At 45.2% G+C, this 18,559-nt stretch overlaps 12 protein-coding genes across 12 annotated transcripts; 5 read left to right on the forward strand and 7 right to left on the reverse strand. All coding sequences in view use genetic code 12, as the record gives it.

The window, feature by feature from the left end:
• Positions 1-124: 124 nt before the first annotated feature.
• On the forward strand, positions 125-1,243 carry CJI96_0000563 (tRNA N6-adenosine threonylcarbamoyltransferase; the record flags this gene model as incomplete). Its single annotated transcript, XM_029034787.1, has 1 exon — positions 125-1,243. One exon carries the CDS (start codon positions 125-127, stop codon positions 1,241-1,243), a length of 1,119 nt encoding a protein of 372 aa, XP_028890029.1.
• A 206-nt stretch (positions 1,244-1,449) lies between these two features.
• On the reverse strand, positions 1,450-2,577 carry CJI96_0000564 (uncharacterized protein; the record flags this gene model as incomplete). Its single annotated transcript, XM_029034788.2, has 1 exon — positions 1,450-2,577. The coding sequence occupies one exon, from the start codon at positions 2,575-2,577 to the stop codon at positions 1,450-1,452; it is 1,128 nt and encodes a 375-aa protein (XP_028890030.2).
• Positions 2,578-2,713: 136 nt separating this feature from the next.
• Positions 2,714-3,466, reverse strand: CJI96_0000565 (uncharacterized protein; the record flags this gene model as incomplete). Its single annotated transcript, XM_029034789.2, has 1 exon — positions 2,714-3,466. One exon carries the CDS (start codon positions 3,464-3,466, stop codon positions 2,714-2,716), a length of 753 nt encoding a protein of 250 aa, XP_028890031.2.
• A 309-nt stretch (positions 3,467-3,775) lies between these two features.
• Positions 3,776-4,816, reverse strand: RFC3 (replication factor C subunit 3; the record flags this gene model as incomplete). Its single annotated transcript, XM_029034790.1, has 2 exons — positions 3,776-4,733; positions 4,782-4,816. 2 exons carry the CDS (start codon positions 4,814-4,816, stop codon positions 3,776-3,778), a joined length of 993 nt encoding a protein of 330 aa, XP_028890032.1.
• Positions 4,817-6,320: 1,504 nt separating this feature from the next.
• Positions 6,321-7,928, reverse strand: MID1 (Mid1p; the record flags this gene model as incomplete). Its single annotated transcript, XM_029034791.1, has 1 exon — positions 6,321-7,928. One exon carries the CDS (start codon positions 7,926-7,928, stop codon positions 6,321-6,323), a length of 1,608 nt encoding a protein of 535 aa, XP_028890033.1.
• A 107-nt stretch (positions 7,929-8,035) lies between these two features.
• Positions 8,036-10,078, reverse strand: CJI96_0000568 (uncharacterized protein; the record flags this gene model as incomplete). The annotated part of the gene is made up of 1 exon (XM_029034792.2): positions 8,036-10,078. One exon carries the CDS (start codon positions 10,076-10,078, stop codon positions 8,036-8,038), a length of 2,043 nt encoding a protein of 680 aa, XP_028890034.2.
• Positions 10,079-10,894: 816 nt separating this feature from the next.
• CJI96_0000569 (uncharacterized protein) lies at positions 10,895-12,406 on the reverse strand (the record flags this gene model as incomplete). The annotated part of the gene is made up of 1 exon (XM_029034793.2): positions 10,895-12,406. The coding sequence occupies one exon, from the start codon at positions 12,404-12,406 to the stop codon at positions 10,895-10,897; it is 1,512 nt and encodes a 503-aa protein (XP_028890035.2).
• A 314-nt stretch (positions 12,407-12,720) lies between these two features.
• On the forward strand, positions 12,721-13,167 carry MED10 (mediator complex subunit NUT2; the record flags this gene model as incomplete). Its single annotated transcript, XM_029034794.1, has 1 exon — positions 12,721-13,167. One exon carries the CDS (start codon positions 12,721-12,723, stop codon positions 13,165-13,167), a length of 447 nt encoding a protein of 148 aa, XP_028890036.1.
• A 717-nt stretch (positions 13,168-13,884) lies between these two features.
• CJI96_0000571 (uncharacterized protein) lies at positions 13,885-14,397 on the forward strand (the record flags this gene model as incomplete). Its single annotated transcript, XM_029034795.1, has 1 exon — positions 13,885-14,397. One exon carries the CDS (start codon positions 13,885-13,887, stop codon positions 14,395-14,397), a length of 513 nt encoding a protein of 170 aa, XP_028890037.1.
• Positions 14,398-14,531: 134 nt separating this feature from the next.
• CJI96_0000572 (uncharacterized protein) lies at positions 14,532-15,362 on the reverse strand (the record flags this gene model as incomplete). Its single annotated transcript, XM_029034796.2, has 1 exon — positions 14,532-15,362. The coding sequence occupies one exon, from the start codon at positions 15,360-15,362 to the stop codon at positions 14,532-14,534; it is 831 nt and encodes a 276-aa protein (XP_028890038.2).
• Positions 15,363-16,420: 1,058 nt separating this feature from the next.
• Positions 16,421-17,473, forward strand: CJI96_0000573 (uncharacterized protein; the record flags this gene model as incomplete). The annotated part of the gene is made up of 1 exon (XM_029034797.2): positions 16,421-17,473. The coding sequence occupies one exon, from the start codon at positions 16,421-16,423 to the stop codon at positions 17,471-17,473; it is 1,053 nt and encodes a 350-aa protein (XP_028890039.1).
• A 413-nt stretch (positions 17,474-17,886) lies between these two features.
• On the forward strand, positions 17,887-18,480 carry HET1 (Het1p; the record flags this gene model as incomplete). The annotated part of the gene is made up of 1 exon (XM_029034798.1): positions 17,887-18,480. One exon carries the CDS (start codon positions 17,887-17,889, stop codon positions 18,478-18,480), a length of 594 nt encoding a protein of 197 aa, XP_028890040.1.
• Positions 18,481-18,559: the final 79 nt, after the last annotated feature.

The raw sequence follows: 18,559 nt of genomic DNA on the forward strand, positions 1-18,559 counted from the left end.
TACAGATATTTAGATACTTACTTCATGTCATTGTCGCCCCACCCTCTATGTCTTCTCGATGTCGCCTGCATATCTTTCCCGGTTACTATATTCTCCTTCTTTAAAAACTAGCTGGAATAAAGCCATGGGAGTCGATCTAGATAGATATGTCAAGCCAGGCAGGAGTTTCTATCTCGCATTAGGATTAGAAGGCTCGGCAAATAAGCTAGGCGTTGGTGTCATCAAACATAATACCGGTGAGTTATCGGACACTAATCGAGCTGAGGTCCTATCCAATGTCAGAGATACATACATCACACCTCCAGGTGAGGGTTTCTTGCCAAGAGACACCGCTAGGCATCACAGAAATTGGGTAGTCCGCATAATAAAACGAGCTTTAGCGGATGCCAAAATTTGCGGTGAGGACTTGGATTGTATTTGCTTCACACAGGGTCCTGGCATGGGCGCCCCATTACAGAGTGTTGTAATTGCGGCGAGAACACTATCACAACTTTGGGAAAAACCTCTTGTTGGTGTCAATCACTGTGTTGGTCATATAGAGATGGGAAGAGAGATCACAGGAGCTCAAAATCCTGTTGTTCTTTATGTGTCAGGAGGCAACACACAAGTCATCGCATACTCCAAACAAAGATACCGTATTTTTGGTGAAACCCTAGATATAGCCATTGGGAACTGTTTGGACAGATTTGCACGAACGCTAAGAATTCCGAATGAGCCGGCCCCTGGGTACAATATAGAACAAATGGCCAAGAAAGGACGTCATTTGGTTCCCTTGCCATACACAGTGAAAGGAATGGATCTTTCCATGTCAGGTATTTTGGCTCATATTGATGAAATCGCTAAGGAGTTATTCAAGAAAGGGGGCAAAAAATTGAAGGATGCAGAGACAGATGAGCCTATCACAGCAGAGGATTTGTGTTTTTCTCTTCAGGAAACTCTTTTCGCTATGTTAGTCGAGATCACGGAGAGAGCTATGGCACATGTCCAAAGTAATCAGGTTTTGATTGTTGGAGGCGTTGGCTCCAATGAACGCCTACAAGAGATGATGGCATTAATGGTAAAGGATAGAAGAAACGGCTCGGTTCATGCCACAGACGAACGATTCTGCATTGACAATGGCATCATGATTGCGCATGCTGGTCTACTCGGCTATAGGATGGGTCAGGTCAACGATCTCAAGGACACCGTTTGTACACAACGATTCAGAACGGATGAGGTGTTCGTGGAATGGAGGGATGATTAATTTGATGATTCTGTACCAAAATTGTAGCACGATCCGGCAAGTAGATCGCTAGAGACGGTCTTTTTGCCCAGTGTGGTCGCAGATCAAGTAGACTTTTTTAGGCTTGATAACTTTACAATCCAGTTGTCGCAGTCAGATACGGGTCTTACAGATACAATCAGTTCAATCTTCTATTAGTAAGTCTATCAAGGGAAAAAAGAAGCTGTTCAGGTGATGTGTCTACCAACCACGACAACGCGTCCTATTTCCTCCCTGTACAAGAACTTTAGCCTGTTAAGCATTTGTATCACTGGTTTTCGAAGTTTTGGGCCCCCTGACGAGTGCAAGCCTCGTCCAGTGATAACGTCAAGAGGTTCAACGAAAGCTGCCCTTGAGCCAAACTTTGAGAGAATGCCGTGCGCTTGTCTTTCTCTTATCTCCTCATTCCACCACTTCTTCACCTCACGTTCTGCTAATTGAACGGCCTCGCCTACGAGATAGCCATGAAGATCAACTATTCCAGAGACAGGGGATGGCAAAGATTGAGTCTTCGAAAGCAGGGACATTCCAGAGTTCATCGTGTTGAAAGTGGAAGAGGGGGTGAACTTCCATGCTTTCTGGGGAACATTTTTACAGGCTTTGAGGATATCGGCAGCCTTCGATTCAACCTGATATGTAGTATCAAGTCCTAGTTTTGGATCAAAAGTGAGCTTGGTGGCAGCATGATCCACGAAAAGGTAAGCCACACGTAGCACCCTATCGACAGCTCCCTCGAAGAACTCGAGACACTTTACAAGAAACGCATAGTTCACCTGCTGCAAGAGCGTTTGTTGTTCGATTTGTTTCCTCAACTCTTCGGCCTCTCGGCTCGTATCATTGTATGTGTAAGAGACTCCTTGAAACACCAGTTTAGAGAGATTGTTGCGTGAGTCTTGTACTCGAGAACCCTTCATTCGCTTTTTGCGTCTATAATTACACATAATGTCTGCCAATGCCAGCATTCGGCAGCCATTCCTCTGCAAATACGGCTCAATAATGTCTTCCAGAAGTCCTGTAACAATCATCAATTCATTTGAAGTGGCGTCCAGTGCTGTGTACGCTTCAAATACTTTCGAAACATCGTCCTCATTCTCACGAAGAAGTCGTCTCAACTTCTCTGTGTCAGCGTCAGGTAGGATGTCTTGCAACCTCCTGAGTTCAGGCGACTCCGGGTTCTGTGAGTATTCTTGCTCCTTGATCAAATCTTCTATAACTATCTCGATTCGGTCGCATTTATTCAACCTGTTCAAGAGCTCATCTCTGGACCAGTTTGGAAAGAGGCCAGCTAGAGTATCCACCAGCGACGATATGCTCATGGGCACTTGTATCAGGTTGACTTGAGGAGGTGTTGTTTTGCATCGCAAGCTGATACACCATGCTGAACGCGCGAGAATGAAGTCTACAACGTGAGGCAGCATGCAATTTTAAATGTCTTCTAGATTAAGCTTACCATCAATGTCGTCTTTTTTGAAGAACAACAGCCTTGATTGCTGATAGCCACTTCGTCATATCTTGCTCACTCTGAGCACCTAAATATGTCCTCTTAGTTGGGGTGATCACCATAAGACACCAACTTTTCCCTCTAGTGCCGTCCACCTCGATGACGTCCATTACCTTATCCATGCTTATGACTTTGTACGCCTGGCCCTTATGCTCCTTCAGTTTGCAGAAGTAAATTGCCTTATTAGTGACAATCACATACAACTTCCTCCACTGACTATAGCGTTTCCGAAGCTTTCGAAGCTCACCCTGCTCTACCAAATACTCCTCTTCGTTTTTGTCCATCAGCAAATTGGATAGGTGGCTTGCAGCTGCCTCTTGATCGTCCTCCTCGTTTGAGTCGTCCTCGTATTGTTTAACAACAGTCTCCAAAGCCTTCATCCAGCGACTTTGGAGCTCCTTAGTTTCCACTCGAAAGTGGTAAACACGATTGCTTGTGTATATTGCAAAGTGATGTTCATGCTCCTTGTGGGCTTCCTGAACGTCACTGAATGCTAACAACTCCGATTTACTAAGCACTTTACTAGGCTTATGCTCTGAGCTCTTCTTGTAGTAACTGAGCTGGCAATTTCGGAGCACCATCCAGCGTTTGTGCCATTGATGTGTTTTGATCGATCGTTTTTGAACCCACGACAGGAAAACAACCTTGTTGTCGTCAAACTGTGATTCCACAGTATCTGCTATCTCGGACTCTGATCCCATCATCGTCGTGTTAGTCATATGCACGAATTAAGAATTGTGGCGTCAACTTATCGGTTTCGCTTTTTTTTTTCTTTTTTTTATTCTCCGTTTATTGAGTAAAGAAAGGTCTTGGATGAGCTCGTAAAGAGTTAGATGTCAGAAATCCGCTCCTCAAAAAAGGTGAATGCGAGGTACATACACAATTTAAGTTGACGGCTTGGTTATGCAGCGCGCACCAAGTTACGAGGTGGCTAACATGTCAACACCTACCTGGCATTCCTGAATGAAGTGAGCAGCTATTTGTACCTTTAAAGTGGGCTGTGTATCTTGCACTCAGGCCTCGTTTTCCATGGCTGCCTTGATTACCCCTATCACCGCGCTTGTTTGGATCTTTTCATTCCCACCTCTCGAAACACCATATTCAATGTCAGCTAACTCTTTCAAAATTGCAATTCTGGTTTGTGACTTGAGCTCGTATCCCAGTAAAATCTCCACAAATGCCTGAACGAGATCTATCAAGGCCAATCCTTTCGTCTTTTTGAACCTATCAAAGGTTAAATAGCTTGTCGTCCAATCTTCTTGTAGGATGGAATCTAGGATGGTTTCTATGTCTTCTGGATCAGGTGCGCCAACACACTCGTAAATCATCTTCTCGTCAATTTCATCATTTGCGGAGTCTAAAGCGGCCTTACATGCTTGTAATACATTGAGGGCCCTTCTCATATCGCCCTTGGATAATTTGAGAAGTGCCTCCTCAGCTTTCATGGACATAATAAGGCTTTCCTTTTCGATCACATACTTGATTTGGTCCCTTACTGCATTTTCAGAAAGTGGCTGGAAGCGGAATCGAGTACATCTGGAGATCAATGCTGGATTCAATTTATGAGAGTAGTTGGCCAATATACAGAAACGAGTATTCTTTGTGTACCTCTCTATGATTCGTCTCAACGAGTTTTGTGCCACGGAAGTCATAGCATCTGCTTCATCCAAGATGATGAGTTTGAACCCACGACTGAAAATTTGCATCGTAGACGCAAACTCCTTGATCCGATTCCTCACAACTTCAATACCTCTATCATCGGAGGCGTTCAATTCCAACACCATGTTTTTGTAGTTAGGCCCATATATTTCTTTTGCCAAAGCAGTAATTGTGGATGTTTTACCTGTACCTGGAGGCCCGTAGAATAGAAGGTGTGGTAACCTTCCTTCGTGTACAAACTTTCTCACGGTGGAGATGATCTCTTCCTGGCCGAACACATCATCAAGATTTGAGGGACGGTACTTCTCCACCCTAAATGTTAGTATTTACTGTAATCAGTAAAGCGCTGCATATACATACCAAGGCAAATTACTTTTTGCGTTTGAATTGCTCATGGTAGATTAATGATCAGTTGAAATATTTGATGTATCTGGGACCAATACGCGTAGCAAAATCTCGAGATCTCGCACGTGACTTTCGAGGAAGAATTAAATTGTAGAGCAAGGCATTAATTCAACTGATGTAATATTCAATCTGTTGCAAAATCAAGATTCGATCTATAATTTAAACTTTGAACGAATGTGGAATATGATTTAAAATCTGTTTATGTCAGGTCTGGTGAGCAAGAGTCGGCTTGTTTTTGCGCGCCCTGGATTCGAACTTCCAACGACCTCAGGCTTTGCATCAACTGATTTCGGTCAAATTTCCTGTGACTCGAAGCATCACTGCTCAGTTTGTTGTAAAAAGATATCAGCTGTCTTTAGGAGAAGTTTCAGAAAAAAAAAATGGTAAATCTCTTTGTATAGCGTGTCATCTTTATGCAAGGACAATGCTAATCTTCTCTGTATTGTTAAAATTGACAGATGTACTACCGCGAACGATAGTACGACTAGACAAATTTTTGGCAGCATATATCTCGTCTCATTAAAACGTCGAAATCCTTCTATCTCTCAAGAAATAGCGAAAAATATAATCAGACACTATAAAGTACTTCCGAGAGTTTTTGTAGATGATTGAAAATTACTAATGGTGAGGCCTCTGTCAAGGACATTGACGATGCTGACGCTGGTACTTCTTCGGGTACCTCGACTGCTTCCACCAAGAAGCTGAAGAGAGACTTCGGTCCAACTACACTTGTGCAGAAGAGACTTTACTAAATGTATCCAGCTGGGTCTGGAGGGAAAGAAAGGCGTTACCCGTCGTATATGGTTTAAGTAATAATAAGAATTGCCAGAGCAAAAATTAAAAAAAAATTACCCCAATGGGTCAATAAACGCACACTTAATGACGAGTGAAATTTCATAGAATAGTCACGGCTGAAGTTCAGAGGGGACCATTCGCACCGCACGGTAATGGATTGACACTAGTTGAGGATATTAGGGGTTTTGTTTTCTATAATGATATAGTTTTCGAGTTAGTATGGAAGTGGCAACACTGAAATCCTAACGCTCCTCTAATACATGAAATCTATAAAAAAAAAAAAGGCCGTTTTACCTATATTGCCATTGAGTTTTATAGGTTTTATAGTTTGAGAGAGGGCAATCTTGCTCTAATTCAGCTTACCCTTAATCAAATGTCGGGCGATATAAAAGAGTGATGAATTATATGGCCGCCTTCAAAGAAATAAAGTCCAAAAACGTCTTCAAAGTATCCTTTTCCCTTTTTTTTTAAAAAAAAAAGAGAAAACTTTGTGGGAAGAGGTGTTATTGCCCTAACTCCTCATTTCACACTGTTGCAAGAAAATAAAAGCTAGGCAAAATTGAAGTTTCAAAGAGCCGATAGTGATAATTATAGTCTACCGATTGGAAAATGCAGTATGAAAGTATTAATTCTTATAATGCTGTCAATCCTGTAGCATAATCAGCACAGGTGAATCATTTAAACTTCAGCTAGCTTCTATTAAATAAACCATAGGAAGTGAATGATAATGGGGACCATCCAAAGGATAGTAGATGCTCGAGACGCACCACTCTTAACTGCGTGAGGGACACCAAGAAAGTTGCAAGTGGCGTATTCTGCTCCTATGTCCCAGAAATAAGAAAGACGTATAGATTCATTCTTTCTAGGGCAATGAAACCCAAAGTTTGAGGGACAGTCACGAACGATAGCCTGGCAAACGTTGACACATGGAAGAACTTCGAAGTAGTTTTGAGGAGGTACAATCTCATCTGTGATGAAAGTGTTTCTAGATTCATTGGGTTGTCTCTCGACATATCCTGTGATGTTTCTCGTAGAACAACGTGGAATGGTCACTGAGCATAGCCAATTCTTATACAGCCTTGCACAATCCGTACAAGTCCTGATTGGTGAATAAATTGCATCCATCGTCGTATTGCATGCGATCTGTTGTAAAGCTTTTGAGAAATTGGCATAAAGATTTTTCGCTCTGTCATCGAAGATGCCAGCCAAGGAACTTCTTTCTGCGAGATGGTCTAATGACAGAGCCGGTACCGAATAAGCAACTTCATCACAAAACTCTAGGTCATAAATTAAGCTGCACGCAGATGAGCTCATAGTTTCAAACTCGAATTTAGAATACACTGCACCGCCTAGCTTCGACCCCGAGAAATCTGAAACCAAAAATCCCACATACTTAGTACTTGCGTTCAACCCTCCAACAAAAAATTGCTGTCGAAGAGCACCACCACGAGTAGTGTAGGAAGTGTTGAAGTTGTTGGTGCTAAGGAGAGCTGGGCCATTTCTCACTGCACACCAAGAGCTATTCAAGTATTTGAAATGATCCGCATCTTCGTAAGAGTAGATGAAAAGCTGAAAGTTTGATAGCGATGTATTGAAGTCGCTTATCTTCAGATCAGCCTTCGACGATAAGTTACCAGTAACTATAAGTGCCAGGTTATCGTCTGTGTCCACCACCTGCGCAAACGATCGATTGTCCCATTGGTAAACAAGATCATTCTGAGACACTCCAATCTCATAAGACCAAGTTGCAGTAAGATTTGTGGACTCGGGAGCACGAACACCAATATATAATATCGAGTCCTCGCCGCTGGAAATAGGAACATCCGCTAATGCTGAAAAATACCCATTTTCAAAGTGTACCATGGTCCCAAGCTCGTAGTTATCGAACATTGAGGCGTTAAATGAATAATAAACTACCAAACTTTGGTTTCCGCTTGCTAGCATGTCATCCGGTTGATCACATATGTTACCGGTTATGAAGATTAAAAACTCGTAGTAAGCGCCTAACCCTGTACTTGTGTTGACACTGAAGGAGTATTGTTGAAGCTCTGTTTGCTTGATCGTATTTCGGATAGGAGTGAATTCTTGTAATCCTTCTGAACCCCTATCAAGGGCTTTTTCCACCTCAGACAATTGGTCACTGTGATCATCAAGGCTGTATGCGGCGATCTCTCTGCCTACGTGAAAATCTGAAATGGCGAGGCAGACTCCAAGTAGTTGTAGTAGTATCCAGGCTTTAAATGCAACTTTCATCTCATTATAGTCTATACGCTGTTTATAAAAGGTTCCGAGGCTAGCTAGGGTCATTTAGAGTGAATCGCATATACTACCCATAGATAGCGTTTGGGTACAGGAATACTGAGCTGTGAGGCGCATTCTCCAAGATAGCCGGGAACATGGCTGCAAAATATATATCAAAAGATCCAAAACTTCTTCTTTTTCTTTTTTTTCTTGTCATCGCTGCTCGAGCGTAACTCGGGATTTGACTTTGTAGGCTCGATTCGATCCACATGCGACGAGCGCTCGTCATTGGAGAAAAATTTCTTTAACCCATTTCTTTCTTTATAACTGCTAGGCGTTTCCAAATTGTGAAACTTAAGTGCTGTATGTTTTGGAGCTTGCGTAGGAGTAGGTGATTTGCTTGGCTTCGAGCTATCATCAATGGTGATGCTTGGGATCTTGGGACCGTGTTCGAACTGGACCTGTGGAGTGGGGGACACAGACGTACCGGCACTTGCCAGTCCATTTTTCATTGCTTCATTATTTTGAGCATTTCTAGTAAGCGTCTTCTTCAATTCGCTGTAGGACTTTCCTGTGGATGGACCATTGCTTGAAATCTCGGGCTCCAATAATGATTTCGTTTTATAAGGAACTTTACCAAACGAGTTAGATCCTGTGATGGCGCTGGCCAACTTCGCTCCCTTGCCCTTGAAGTCTGGATCAATTCCTCTTAGATCTTCACAAAATTGAAGTGAATCGTCAGATATCACCTTAGCAAAATTTGTGAAGTAGTCGGCATCAATATCCTTTGACTTCAAATCAGAAAGCTTTTCACTGAGATGTAAGCGGTAATCTTTGTAGATATCACAAATTTCCTTAAAACTTGAGTATGATGCTGAGGATGACACGGAATTTGCGCTGTAGCTTTCGACAGATTCAATATCCGATAGAAGTGAATCTATGTCGTCCTCGTCGCCATCATCATCGTCATCCGCATCATTTTCAATTTCTTCGTTCTTCACTGGCTCTTTAACTGCTTTTGCGGGCTTCTTCTTTATTTTAGGATCTATAGGAGGGTCCTCTGAAGAGACTTCCTTGGAAAAGTCTCCCTCTGCTTCCCTGTTCATTTGCTCCAGCAAGTTCTTCTCAAACTCACCCATGTTCAGAGCTGGCACAACAATCACGGGTATGGGGAAGTTTTTCACCAATCTATCACTCAAGCGTGACGACTGCCATGACTTGAGCGGAGCACTATTTTTGGTGTTCACCTTGGAGCCCACGCAAACAAGGTTGGGCTCGTATAACTTATACATATCCTTTAATGCATCTTTAGTGTGACTGTCGATAATTTCAACGGAAACCTTAGCGATGATTTCCTTGTTAATAACGTTGAGTGCATAGTTCATAACACTAAGCGCAACAGACTTGATATACTCGGGGCGGCTCCGTTGTCTCTGTCTCACTTTCTCTGTCATTGGGGTATATGTCTTTGGTGAAGGAAAGTTCGTGTGACCCTGAGCAGGCGGAGCTAACTTGTGATTAATTGCAGAGGCGATGATGACGGTGTCACCGTGCTCAATGAAATTGCGAAGTATCCAGTCGAGAGCAACCCAAGTATGCTGACGACCCGAGATGTAGATGAGAATCACACGACGAGGTAAAATTGGTACGATGCCTTGCTTGCCAAGGTTTCCCAAGTAAAGATCTTCAAATAATCTGTGCACACGAGTGAAGCTAGTTCCTCTGTGAGTTATAATTGGAGTTGTAGGGTACTGTACCATCCCCCTGAAAAGTGAGGCCATGTTTCGATGTGGTGACATCATCCTTGTAGGAGAGCCACTAGGAGATGCAACTGGAGAACGAGCGCCGGGACGTTTGAGTTCAGAATCCATGAGTCGCCCTCGAGTGTTGAAATCATAGTCTTCAGACGCACGGCGCATTCGCATCCCATAAATATCGTCATCCGAAAGATCCAGCAACGGATCGTTATTCTCATGGTATTGAATGTTGATGGTATCAAAAGATATACGCAGCTGGTACGTCTTATCCAACTTGTGAGGAGGAAACGTGATGGCCTTGTAGTCTTGGTTGCTCCGATTTTGCACCTCTGCCAAAAGCGCATCAGGGCCGGTCTTGAGATCAACAGACAGACTGAACCGTCTCTGTCTATCCTCGTTGGTATGGTTAGGGATACCTGGGTTGTACCGACCCCCGACCAAGTCGGGGGTGGTTTTCATATGTGGAAGCTGGGGTCTCTGAAGTGTAGTCTCGGAGTCCAGAGTCATCAAACGGGTGTTTTGGAAAAAAATTAACGAGGGAGCAGCCTGATTCTGAAACGATAGAAACTCTTAGGGTATTCAAAATTTAGTATCTAGACAAACTTGATGCAAAAAAGAGATAATCAGGCAAAAAAGATCTCTTCACAATGAGGATTAGAGATAGCGACATGCCTGCAGAGAACGAAGATCCTAAGCGGCACTGACAATAGTAAGACAGAGAGGCTGAAACGGTGGCTAGAGGAGTGTGGTGCGCACTGCTTAAAACGAGCAGAGAAGCATAGTGTCAAGCTAATGTTTAGTCATATTCAGCCTATTGCAAGGCACCAGCAAGTGCCTGTGATTATTTCAAATCGTCAAGCGTCTTTTGCGAGGACACATGAAATCAGGTGCGAAGCCAAGAATGGTGATATCGTCGAAAACCAGTTTATGCAGTTATGAGATCACAGTGAGAGGTGGGTGCCATGGATTCTAGAACTATGGTGGTACTTTGATGATTAGAATTATTGCACAAGGAAATACACGAATCTATTAAATCATTATTATGGCTTGTGGCGCTGAATGCTTAAATGTTAAAGCTCTGGTATGCGAGTACTCGTCCAGATCTAAGCGAGGCACAATAGGGTCCTATTGCGCAGCCATTGTGAGGCACCCTCGGAGTTCCCAGAAACGCTTTAACAAAGTCAACATGGGCACAAACTAATGTAATACACTATGGTACACAATGAATGATGTTGCTGCTCGCCCGGGGCTCCTTAAAGTGGCGTTGTTCCTAGGTCAGCTTGGCGGGTTTCCGTCGTTCGGCAAATGATGAGAAGAGGCTGAGGTGTCGGCTCCACCCTCATGCTGCTGCCGGTGCTCCTGCTGAGCTGCCCATTGAGGAGAGAAATTAAACCCTCCAGGACGGTTGTAAAGCGACGCTAGCACCAGTCCGCTGGGGTTTTTACGCTTGAGATTCTCAATGATCGACATGGTCAGCTCTGAGAGCACGCTGGGATTCTGATAGTGAGATTGCGGGTAGTATTCGCCATAAGGGACTCCAGGATGCTGCTGAGGGGGTTCCCATTGTGCATTGTGTTGGAGCTCTGAAAATATATGTTCTTGTGGCGTGGCCCTCTGGAGCGGTACATGGCGAGCGCCAGGATCTGGCACCCCTGGGGCATCACTAGCACCATTGTCATACATTGCATTTGCTGTAGTCAAAGCGTCCATGAGCTGCAAGTCACTAGCATCTGCAAGGCTCTGTTGTTCAGCGTTCACAGGAACATTCTCTGGAGGGTTGGCTTCAAATGAAAAGTACCCGTGCGACTGCTTCTGGGCCTGCGATGTTTGGTACTCTGGCATCAGCCCAGTCACCACTGGATTTGAACCCAATTCCAGCATCGAAGCCTGGTCCGGCTGGCTCAGACCTAAGAGACTCTTCAAGTCCTGAGTGCCAAACTGTGTAAGCAGACTAGTCTCGGGCTGCTGAGCATTATCGCTAGTGAGCGCTGGAGTCGAGTCGCGGGAATCGCGCGAGTCTCCTCCACTCTTTGTCTCTGACGCTGCTGTGGCCCCTGCTGCCGCTGCTGCCTCTGCCGCCTCCTGCTTTCTCCTACTCGCTCGACTTCTAGTCGCCGTAGGCATTGGCAGAGGCACAACTGTACGCAGCCGTGGGCCTGGTTTCCTGCCACGTCCAGCACCTCCGCCTCTTTTTCTCGGTCTCCCTCTACGAGCTGGCGCTGCCACCGGCGTTGAAGCTAGAGAAGCTCCCTGGCGACTTTGAGCATCTTCGTCTCCCGGGTGGCCCCCACTGGCGTTCTCGTCCAGGGGCACTGGACTGCCAGTGCGCGACTTGAACTCGTGCGCAGTGCGGAAGTCGACTCTCTCGCCCATTGCTCTCTTTTTTCTTACCGCCTGGAGCACTTTGTAGGTGTCTCGTAGGAGCCGAAGTCGCTGCGCGACGTTGGTGAGGTCATGGTACCAGTTGATGTCGGCCTTTATGGCTCCTACTAGCTGGACATTTTTTTCGTACTCTCGTAGTCTTTGTAGAGATTCGCTGACGGGCCGAATTAAAAACGGATCGTTCTCGTTATATTTTGGCTTGCGTGGTTTGAACTCTTTTTTGACCATCCATGGTACTGGAGAGAGCGCTGGCGTCGATGCGTCCAGTCTGTCTCTGCGATAGTTCAATGTGACCATTTTTGTTGGTGAATTGTTGTTGGACAGCCACTCGGAGTCGGCTTTGTTCTGGGCATCTAGCCATTTTTCTGTGTTGTACTTTAGCGTCACCACTGACGAGAGTTCCATGGTGCAAAGTGGGGTGAAGCTTGATCTTAGAATTAGGGGTCGGGAAAAAATATGCCGATTTTCATGCAGATGCTGGCAAATGCAATCTAATGGCTATGACAGCGACGAGAAAAATAAAAAGGAGTAGACTTTTAAGAAAAGAACCAGACTGCCCCCATCGGCTTGAGCATTCCCTCCCACGCTGATTTTTGCAATATCCTCACTGGGAGTGCGCTCACGTGAAGATCACTAGGCGTTTTTTTCCTACCGAGAGAGCTCTTGCAAGGCGTCAAAAAGTACCGACACCATCCATCAGAAAAGAGGTTGAACTAAGTATGGCGACGTCAGAAATTGCCCAGACCGATGAAAATGAGCCTCTCCAGTCAACAGCTGCTCAGCTACTGGCTCTCATAGAGTCTACTATTGAGCTCGGTGTGCTCGTTCACGACAATCAGGGAACACAGCAATCCCACGCAGCATTGACCCATAGAACTAACCAAATAATCAGTCAACTCTCAGGGCTCACCAACAGCCCATTTACACAGCAATTCCCAGTGCCGGTGGACGTCATCACCTATATAGAGGATGGGCGTAACCCTGACATTTACACGAGAGAGTTTGTGGAGGTCACCGCCAAAACCAACGCTAGGCTAAAAGGTAAGATGCTTGGATTCCAGAAGCTTTGTGAAGTGTTGGGCGACAAGTTGGTGGAGGAATTTCCTAGGCTTGAGGAAGGTGTCAAAGATATTCGAAGGCGCACATCGTTAGACTCTGAGAAATAACTTAGCCAACAGTGCAGAAACCAACGTATATTCCGACAATCCTCTATTTCGAAGCAGCCTATTTGTAAAGCTGAATTCGTATATGTGCTGATGCACGACGCCGACATTAGCGAGAAGGTGGTCTTTCTACTGCTGGCTGGCTGGCAGTGCGACTGAAAATGTCACAATTGTGCGACGCTCATTATAGTGCGTTTTCTTGGTCCATCATCAATTTCACAAAAAATTGGACGCCTCTCACTAATAAAGAGGCCTGTGTCAGCTTCATATGTCGTTTTGTCAATTTTACTATGGGGCACACTTTCGCCCTCAACGGTGAGCTAGAGAACTGTGCTACCGACCCGCGCACTAAACCCTCACCTACAGCTCTCACTAACCGAGAGAGACCTGTAATACGCCGCACCACGGTATAGCCAGCACTTTTGGCCACGACAGCTGCTAAGCCAGCATCGAGATCTGTGAATCATACTTAGTCGGGATGAGAATGAACCAGCCTTACCCCCAAATAGGCTTTTTTCAACCTTAATCGATCTGCATTCGTTGACACTAACGTGATAGTAGCTGCTAAATCGCGGTGAAAGATCCAGCGCTGCTGCACATCTTCCTCAACGGGGTGCTAGCCCGCCTTCCTCACCATTGGTATAAAACCTTCTGCGTTTCACGTGTGTGTTTCAGCTGAACATCACTGACCACATACTCTCATTAAACTCACTGTCCCGAATGCTTAGAACTACACTCGTTTCAACTTTGTCCCTTCTTACATTGTGGGGTTCAGTCAAAGCGGCTGATACAACTGTCACGAGCACAACTACCTACGATGTTATTGCAAGAATTCCAGTGACTGAGTATGTCTGGACGAACTCTGCAGGTTCCCTCACATCCACTCAGATCACCGGTACTGCCACTTACGTTCCAGCTTACGAAACTGATTTGTCTTCCACTGTGACAAGTTCAACTGAGCCACCTCAAGTCACATCTAGCGTCCCACATGAAGAGTCAGCCTCCTTCTCCTCCGCTCAGATTGATTCTTCTCTTTCTGTGGCATCTGTTACTGACCTGTCTACTGCTCCATCTGTGACTAGTGGCCCTGTGGTGTCCCAATCTCCAATCCCATCTGGTCATTACTTCTCCACAGGATCTTCTACTCTCACAACTACTTTGAAAGATGGAAGCTCTGCTGTTATTGAGTATGCCATTTTGTACACCAACGTGTGCACAGCATCCGACTACTAGACTTTTCATCCTTCCTCGGTTCCTGACTAATTTCCTGTACTATTTGACAAACTACACTTTTGATCAATGATATGATGATGCTGAAAACAAATATTTGTAGTATAAACTGTCGTAAATATCAAATCATGGTTAAATCACCATCTTCCTCCCTGGTTTCCGCCGTAGCCTCCTTGATTACCGTAGCCACCTTGGTTATCGTAGCCACCCTGGTTACCACCATATCTTCCCAGGTTTCCTCCGTAGCCACCTTGGTTACCGCCCTGACTGTTGTAGCCCCAGGAGTTGTCATCGTTGTTGTCATTGAATCTGCCACCGCCCAGTTGATGGCCAGAGTTGTGACCACCATAACTTCCGCCTTGGTTATTGTAGCCACCACCTTGGTTTCCGTATCCTTCGTTGTTATTATGAGAGGTACCGTGCTTGCCTTCACCACTAAAAGCACCCATCACGCTATCAAGAAGACCACCAGAGGATGCGTGGTTGCCAGAACCCTGGTTATCGTATCTACCTTCATTACCGTAGTTACCATTGCCTCCGTAGTTTCCGCCTTGGTTGTGGCCATAGTTTCCACCTTGGCTGCTGTGATTGCTACCACCACCTCCAAGCATGCTAGCAAGACCGCCAAGGCCGCCGCCGCTGCTTTGATGGTTTTGGTGATTTTGGTTGCTGTTTCCTCCTCCGAGCATCGAGGCCAAACCACCAAGTCCACCACCACTGCCAGAGTCGTGTTGCTGTTGACCGCCCTTTCCTGACAACATCTGCCCAATCTTGTTGCCGATCATGTCTTCCATTCCACCACCATGCTTAGAGTGGCCACCCATGGCACCGCTAATTGCAGAAGAAAGGAGAGAACGGTCCCCACCTTCTTCGCCGCCGCGCTGGGAATCGCCTTGGTTGCTGCTTTGGTAATTGTTATCGGATCTTTCTCCCTGTTGGCCAGAGCTGTAGAATTCGTTTGCAGACATTGGTGCTAGTTTGAAGAAGAAAGGAGTACACTGATGAACGCTCAGGCACGACGCAGATGAACATTCTACGCCGACAAATAATGCGCAACGATTTACTTCTCCCCGCGGTCATGTGAAGCCCATTTGGACCGAAGCAGCGAGGGAAGTATAATTGTATTACCTGTTAAATGTTGCTCATACAAAGACACGGTCTGGAGCTTCACTATCTTCGAGAACTCAGTTCAGATGGGACTCTCTTCGTCCTTTTTACGGTGTATTGTACTGTTCACGGCGCGGCTGTGCACTGGCTGCAAAAGACTCGCGGTGACCCAGCGTAATTGCTGGCACCTATAAGTACACAACCTGGTATAATTCGAATACAATCCTCGAAAGAGTGCCTAGTAAACCTAGAACTTTAAATCACATTCTCAGAGGCTTGAGGTATTGTTATTTCAAATCTCGTGGTGCAAGTCGACTCTGCCTGACCATATTTCATAAGCTTCATGGGCGTTACTGCGAGTATCTGACCTATTATGACTAGTACAGTACATCAACCAGAAGGATCCTACGTGACCTTGCCAACAAAAAGCAAGTTCAAATCTCAAGGTCTCGTTTTGACATGGCTTTATTCTTGATCATCTATTTTTCGCTGACCGAAAAAGCTCAACGTGCCTTAGATGAACTTGAACAGAGAGGCTGTTCTTTCTTTTTTTTTGTTGCGTTGCCGTACATACTGCGGATTTGATAGACAGAGCTCCCTCGTATTGAGATGCTACTTTACCCAAAACTTGGAGATAGTCTCAATCATACAACCTTTGTAATTCAAGACAAAAAGTCTTCCCCAAGTCCCCTATTCCCAATCCAGTAGTATTTGTTTAGGCTCCATTCATTCGACTGCGCAGTGAATTTAGGCTGGCGGCACTATCAGTAAGGGCAGTGCGAAGGATTTCCAAATTGAGCGTTTGTGTAAACACTAAGACAGAAAGACATCAACAGAACTAATAAACCTTCTGGCCTACGTTGGTCCCTTGCACAACTTATTTGTTCTCGCTTTACACTGTTTATTTTATGGTCAGCTTATGAGTTGTGAAACCAACATCTCGTTCGAGCTATCGAACATTCTCGATGACGATGATTTCCACATCAACGATTTCAGTGAAATCTCCCTCCATGCCTCGCCAGTCAAACGTTCTCCGAAGACATCTCAAGATAACTCTCCGGTCAAGCCGGCAACTTCACTTAATTCGACAAGCTATCCTGATCTCAGCCTCCTGAAGAATGAGCTATTTCAAGTCACCCATCACCTTCGATCACGAGCACATGTTGAAGGTCCAGACAAACAGCTTCGAGATGACAAGATCGAGAAGCTTCTTGATGATCTTGAAAACGAGAATAATGACTTCGAACTCGACGACCAGCTCCGAACGAGAGTCTTCAGGGCTCGCTTAAAGAACCAGTCCACTCCAGATGATTTGGATTTTAGACTCGACTCATATTTACAGGACAGGCTGGTTGCACAGCTACCCAAGAGGGGCAAACGAGGTCACGACGAGAATAAAGAAAACAGTTCTGCATTACAGCCACCCAAGAAGACCAAGCTATCAGGTAAACCTAGACCGAAGAGGAGCTTATCATCCATTCCATTACTTCAACCGTTGAGCAACGTCACAGATCTCTGTTCCAATACCCAAGCGCGTTCTCCTCAAAGGATATGTGTTCCCAGGAAGCTGGCGCCTCCACGACCTTGTCTCAAACAGCTGCAAAAGGAGCCGGTCCAGATTTACATGGTGGAATCTCTGACAGGGCTCATCAACGACGCAACCCAATTTGGCACTGAACTCAATGCATCCAACTGTGAAGGGTTCCTCATGCCCGACAATATTAATGAGATTGTACAAATCCCAACCAACGAAGTCGGACCTTCAGCGAAGAAGAAACTCGCAATCATCAAGGCACATCACAGCAAACGGTTCACCGATGATCAAAGCGATCTAACGAAGTCAAGAAGTGGCAGTCCAGGATTCTACCTGAAGCAAGAGTTTGAGAAATATAGAGAGCTGACTCCTCCATCGCAGGTGCAAGTGCACAGGGACAAGAAGGCTGTACGCTGGGCAGACGAGTTGGAGTGGTAGTGCCGCCCAAGCTCTGCCAATTAAACTACCTCAACGGATTTACGTGACACGATAGACAAGATGTGATTAACTTTAATAGAACCAGAGAAGCAGACTGCAGTGCTGCTTTAATATAATACCAAGTGGTGAATTACGCTACTTCAGATCAATGGCTTCCATAATCGTAAACTAATACTTCAATCTCTTCATTAGATTTTGAAAAAGATTACATCTCAGTTACTCCCTTTTCAGATAGTACGAAGGCATTCTCGTCTGGGACCTCAGCCTCACCACTCGGGCAGTTGTCTGGCGGCAGGTTTATGGCGTACGCTACAAAGTTTGCGCGCAGCTTATCGACACGCCCAGATCTCTTATATATATAGCTGAAATAACTTTGATTTCGTAACAAACGATTACCCACACTATAATTCAAGATGTCTACGTTTTTTGATGAGATGAAGCGGTCGTTCGCTGACGTTCCCGTCACCGAATGTAGAATCGATACAGCTGCTTTCTTGGAGGCTGCCGAGTCTCTTGTGAAGCTCTTTGACTTGTTGGGCTCGTCCGCGTTTACTGTTGTCAAGAATGACATGACAGGTAACATCGATAAAATTAGAGCCAAGCTTTTGCTGGACCCAGCTGGTGCATCAACGTTGCAGGATTTGGTTTTGTCTGAAGCCCCGGGTAAGAGCAAGAAGGCCACTCAAGGACTTTTGTGGTTGTCTAGAGGATTGCAATTTACAGCCCAAGCCATGAGAGAGACGGTTGACAGCCCAGGTAAGGAGTTGACCGTGACATTCACAGATGCTTACACAAAGACATTGTCTCAGTACCACGGCATGTTGGTCAAGCCCGTGTTCAAGTTGGCCATGAAGGCGTGCCCTTACAGAAAGGACTTCTTCGAAAAGTTGGGCGCTGACCAGGAGAAGGTCAAGGAGCAGTTAGCCGCTTGGTTGCAGGCCTTGGAAAACATTGTTAAGATTATTATGGACTTCTTCGCTTCTGGTAACTACGGTAAGGGTTTGTAACTTTGTGGGTGTATAATTTCAAATAGAAACACTTCATATGGCAGCGTTTCTCGCAAGCGTCTGCTCTATAATACAAATA

The sequence above is a fragment of the Candidozyma auris genome, chromosome 1, assembly GCF_003013715.1.
Source record: "Candidozyma auris chromosome 1, complete sequence".
NCBI classification, from domain to species: Eukaryota; Fungi; Ascomycota; class Pichiomycetes; order Serinales; family Metschnikowiaceae; genus Candidozyma; species Candidozyma auris.